This window comes from Onychostoma macrolepis, chromosome 04, assembly GCF_012432095.1.
Source record: "Onychostoma macrolepis isolate SWU-2019 chromosome 04, ASM1243209v1, whole genome shotgun sequence".
NCBI lineage: Eukaryota > Metazoa > Chordata > Actinopteri > Cypriniformes > Cyprinidae > Onychostoma > Onychostoma macrolepis.
This window is the reverse complement of record NC_081158.1, coordinates 35,651,109-35,656,108: the sequence shown is the minus strand read 5'-3', so window position 1 is coordinate 35,656,108 and position 5,000 is coordinate 35,651,109. Positions and strand designations below refer to the sequence as shown.

The window sequence follows — 5,000 nt, the reverse complement described above, 5'->3', positions numbered from 1 at the left end:
TTTTTTTTTTTTTGACTATAAAGAACCTTTTCTGCATTTGAAAGGCTCCAGGGATGTTCAAGGTTGTTCACTATCGATGCCACTTTTATTTTTAAGAGTGTAAAGGACATTTTTTTTATTTATAACCATCTAAAACACATGCACGGCTTTCCTCGTGCAGGCCAATGTCCAATAATTCAAGTGAATCAACTGGAACTGTTTGCTTTAAAATCACGTCAAATGCGAAATAAAGCATCCTGTAAATAATCAAGATATCATAAAATAACGCTTGAATAGCCTGGAATTTGAGATATAATTGTTCTGTCACGTTCAGTGTTTTTAAGTGAAGCTGGTTTGTATCATAATAGCGCACATCGTTTAATGTATGATTTCGTAATAGGCTATAAATCCTTTTTTTGTTTTTTCTCAGCGAATGCATGATCTGGCGGGTCGGCAGCCTATTAAATACATAAAGACACTAGAATACAAATTTGAGAAAACATATGGCATTTTTGTATAGCCTATTTTGAATTTAATTTTTAATGACGAACCTTTTAACTCGCAAATATTAACACGGCGTTCCGAACCTAAAAACCAGCATAAAAGTATTAATATGACTTTTTTTTTTTTTGTCTTAAAAGGACATTTCTACCATAACATTTTGTATTCATTAATGTATCTAGGTTGATCCAGTGAAGTTTCGAGCAGTTTATTTTCATGTTCCCATATTTTTTCTGTCGCTTTGGATAAAAGCGTCTGCTAAATGATTAAATGTAATTGTCAATTTAAATGTTATTCTTATCGTTAACGCATCAGGAGGCCTGTTTAATTAGCAAGAGAGTGTTAATAAAGGCGTCTGACCTTGAGGGAACACCAGTCGCATCTTCAGGTAGCTGCTGGTCAGTCGGATGATGGACGCTTTGTCCAGCTGAGACGTGATGGCGGACGGTAACGGCAACATTTTGGCGAGCTCGTAAAACTCGCTGTTCTCCTTCTCCCGCCGCGTCCTCGCCGCCGTCTTTGATTTCTCCTTCATCGCGCCGTTAATCGAGCTCAAATCCCTTTGGAGTCGCAATAAATCCAGCGAGAGATCCGCGACATCTGACCCGCGCAGGCCGCTGCCAATCAAAACGCAGCAAAACTTTATGAATCTGCGCCTCACCAGCTCTGAAGAATTGAATTGCATTCTTAATTCGTTTATTATTAGCCTGCTCAAAGATAGCCTACATAACGACACGGTGCCAAAACTAACACATATTTACTTCATATATCCTAAAATTATGTCATAATAATTAAAAATGATAGCATTCATTTTTTTTTTTTTTATTATCACTTCACAGCGAAACTCGCGAAAACATTAAATTATGCATTAAATTATACTCACCACCTTTTGTTCAGGATCAATAGTTCCACAATATTCGCAGACCGGTCATTCTCTGTTCTATTCTATTCTATTCTATTCTATTCTATTCTATTACGTGAGCACATCATCAGGTAGCCTACTGAAACGGTCTCGTGCTGTCCGGTCTTACCGACACGCACGCGCTCACTGGTCAGAGAGTCTCGTGGAAACCGGGGCTCAGTGGGAGGATTTGAGCTTCTGAAGGTGTGTGTGTGTGTGTGTGTGTGTGTGTGTGTGTGAAAATGCGTATAACTAGTACGCCAAATGCAAACTGAAAATCGTGCTACTGATACGCAGAAACTGACTTTGACGTGCATATAATACGCAGTTTTCGCGTGCATATGATACGCATCTCCCCCACAACCCTAATCCTACACATTGCTTGTCATATGCACGCCAAAGTCAATTTCTGCGTATAAATAGCAGCTACACCAAATTGAAACATGAACTCGTGCTATTTATACGCACTTTCAAGAAATCACTTGACAACAAATTAAAGCATTTAAAACACACCAATGCATCATCGTATCCTCCTTATTTTGAAACGCGGAAGCTATTTTTTATTTATTTATTTTTTGGATGTGCGAGACTTCCGGTTCATTAGCGGGAAATAACTAACTGGAATGACAAAATACAGTAATTGTAAAACTATTTGCCCTACAAACCAGTTTGTTTATGATTACGATAGTAAATTGCAATTATATGGTAGCAAATACCAATGAAATAACTGGAAGAGGAAGTCAAGCACATTGGAGTTACAACACAGCTCAGTGCATGTAATGCGTTAAAAAAAAAAAAGTTATTGACTTTTTAACAGACATTTATATGTTTGATGTTTATGTAGCCTATAGATTATATTTCGCCAGTTTAGATGCAGATAGATAGGCAAAATTTATATGCCACAATTTTATTTTCTTCTAGAAGAGGAGCATCGGCTCGATAGGATTCCAAAGCCTTCGAAATTCATTCTTGCAGTTTTATTTATTATTATTATTATTATTATTATTATTATATATATATATTTTTTCAAATATCGTTCTGATCTAAATGTAGAATATAACCTTTACAAATTATAATACAATCTGAACAAATAATGCATAAAGAAAACTGAGGAGAAGAAAGGGTTTCTTAAAATTAGGATTAGCTATATAAATGGAGATTGTGGACGCAAAGCGCTGTTTTTTGTTTTAGGCTGTAGAAATGAATCCTGAGAGAGAGAGAGAGAGAGAGAGAGAGAGAGAGAGAGACAGAGAGAGAGAGAGAGAGAGAGAAATCACCAGCAGCAGCTCCAGATCACGCGCGCGCTGACACACTTTAACCTTGCAGGAACTATTTATCACCAACAAAAGCCTTTTACTTTCACAAGAAAACATCGGGCTTTTTTATTTTTATTTTTTTTCCTGGACATGCATGACAAAATTCCTCTCAGAGCTGTTTTCACATGTAGGAAATGATTACGATATTTTTGGAAATTAGGCTATAACCTGACAAACACTTGGACATGGAAATAAATAAATAAATAAACAGGCATATTAACTATACAGCATTTATAAATATAACGCTCATTTTATTATCATTACTAATTACAATAGGCTATGCTATTTATTTATTTATTTTGGCTATCATCATTATTTTATCTTGGCATATAAAGCTAGTTTATTAAAATGACCGCTTGCTGATAAATTATAGGCTATTGATAATTAATCCGGTAGAAGTATGGCTCTGCAAAACATTATTATATAAAGGCCTTTAATTAAATTATTTTGTAATAATAATAATTCGTGGTAATTGTAGCTAAATGTTTATTGTGGCTGTCACTCGTTTATTAGAGGTGTTTTGCACACATTACAAAGAGGGATTTTGAAGATGTGGAAACAGCTCATAATCTGTCGATCATATTAATCATCACATTAATCTGTGTGTGTTTGATGGGAGCGCGCTCGCGCATAAGCTCGTGTCATTAGCAGGAAACTCAGCGGTTAAAATAGAAACATGTGCGTCTGTGCATTTAAAGAGACATGTGTTCCATTCTGGAGCGATTCTGCTGATTTCAGAGCAGAAGAGCCTAAGAGTGACCGGCAAGCAGAAACTCGACCAGAGATGTTGTGGCTTTGTGTTTTGTGTGTGTGTGTGTGTGTGTGTGAGAGATTCATTCACAGCAAAACTGTAAAACATGTAAGCTAGTAGCCTATAGTTCTCATCTATCATTGTTTTTGGGCAGCTGTGAAATGTCCTTTACTCTGATGGTCAGTTTATCCACTTCATATATATATATACACACACACACACACACACACACACACATGTATGAGCAATATCACACTCTTAGACATGAGATATGGCTATATATATATATATACAGTCATGGCCAAAAATATCGGCACCTTTGGTAAATATGATCAAAGAAGGCTGTGAAAATTAATCTGCATTGTTAATCCTTTTGATCTTTTATTTAAAAATTCACAAAAATCTAAGCTTTCATTGGATAATAAGAATTTAAAATGGGGGGAAATATCATTATGAAATAAATGTTTAAAATACATGTTGGACACAATTATTGGCACCCCCAGAAATATCTCTGAAATATATTCCCATTCATATTCACAGTTTTGAGCACTCCAGGGTGATTATGAACATGAAATTATCCAGCCATGGCTTCCTGTTTCACAGAAATATAAATAGGAGGGAAAACAAAGCCCAAATTCCCTTAATCATCATCACAATCAGAAAAACCAAAGAATATATTTCTGATGTGCAGCAAAAGATAATTAAGCTTCACAAATTAGTGAAGTGGCTTTAAGAAAAGAGCTAGAGCCGTGAAAATTCCCATTTCCACCATCAGGGCAATAATTGAGAATTTACAATCAACATAAAATGTTATGAATCTGTCTGGAAGAGGACGTGTGTCTATATCGTCCTAATGCACGGTGAGGAGGAGAGTTTGAGCAGCTAAAGACTCTCCGAGGACCACAGCTGGAGAATTGCAGAAAATAGTTGAGTATCAGGGTCAGAAAACCTTAATAAATAGTCAAACAGCAGCTACATCAGCACGTGTTGTTCGGGAGGGTTTCAAGAAAAATTCTCCTCACTCATCCAAAAACAAACTCCAGCATATTCAGTTATCAGACACGACTGGAGCTTCAAATGGGACTGGCTTCTATGCTCAGATGAAACTAAACAATCAGCTTTTTAGCAGCAAACACTCAAGATGGGTTTGCTGAACACAGGGATAAAAATATGAAATATACTGCTGTATTTTTGATGTTGTGGCCTATATTTCTGCTGGAGGTCCTGGACATCTTGTTTAGACGCATGGCATCATGGATTCTATCAAATACCAACAGATAAAAAATCAATAAGTGACTGACTCTGTTAGAAATCTTATAATGGGCCATGTTTGGATCTTCAACCGTACAATAATCCAAACACAAACCTCAAAAACAACACAAAAACCAAGCTTCTGCTGGTCATTCCAGTCCTCTGACCTGAACCCTGTAGAACATGAGTGACCTGAAGAGAAGAAGCTGTGAATCTAAAGGGTCTGGAGTGATTCTGGATGAAGGAATGGTCTCTGATCTCTTGTCAGGTGTCTCTAACCTCATCAGGCATTATAGGAGAA

General features: G+C 36.6%; 1 protein-coding gene across 4 annotated transcripts in view; it reads right to left on the bottom strand.

Annotated features, from left to right (window-relative positions):
- Nucleotides 1–1,901, bottom strand: part of sim1b (SIM bHLH transcription factor 1b) — a 19,532-nt gene extending 17,631 nt beyond the window's left edge. For 3 of the 4 annotated variants that reach the window (XM_058774379.1, XM_058774381.1, XM_058774382.1), the window contains exons 1-2: nt 1,364–1,901; nt 841–1,097 (exon numbers count right to left, since the gene is read on the bottom strand). In XM_058774379.1, coding sequence (XP_058630362.1) covers nt 841–1,015 — 175 coding nt within the window. In that variant the 5' untranslated portion in view covers nt 1,016–1,097; nt 1,364–1,901. Of the gene's footprint in view, nt 1–840; nt 1,147–1,363 lie in introns of all 4 variants that reach the window. The other variant, XM_058774380.1, reaches the window with a different exon arrangement.
- Nucleotides 1,902–5,000: the final 3,099 nt, after the last annotated feature.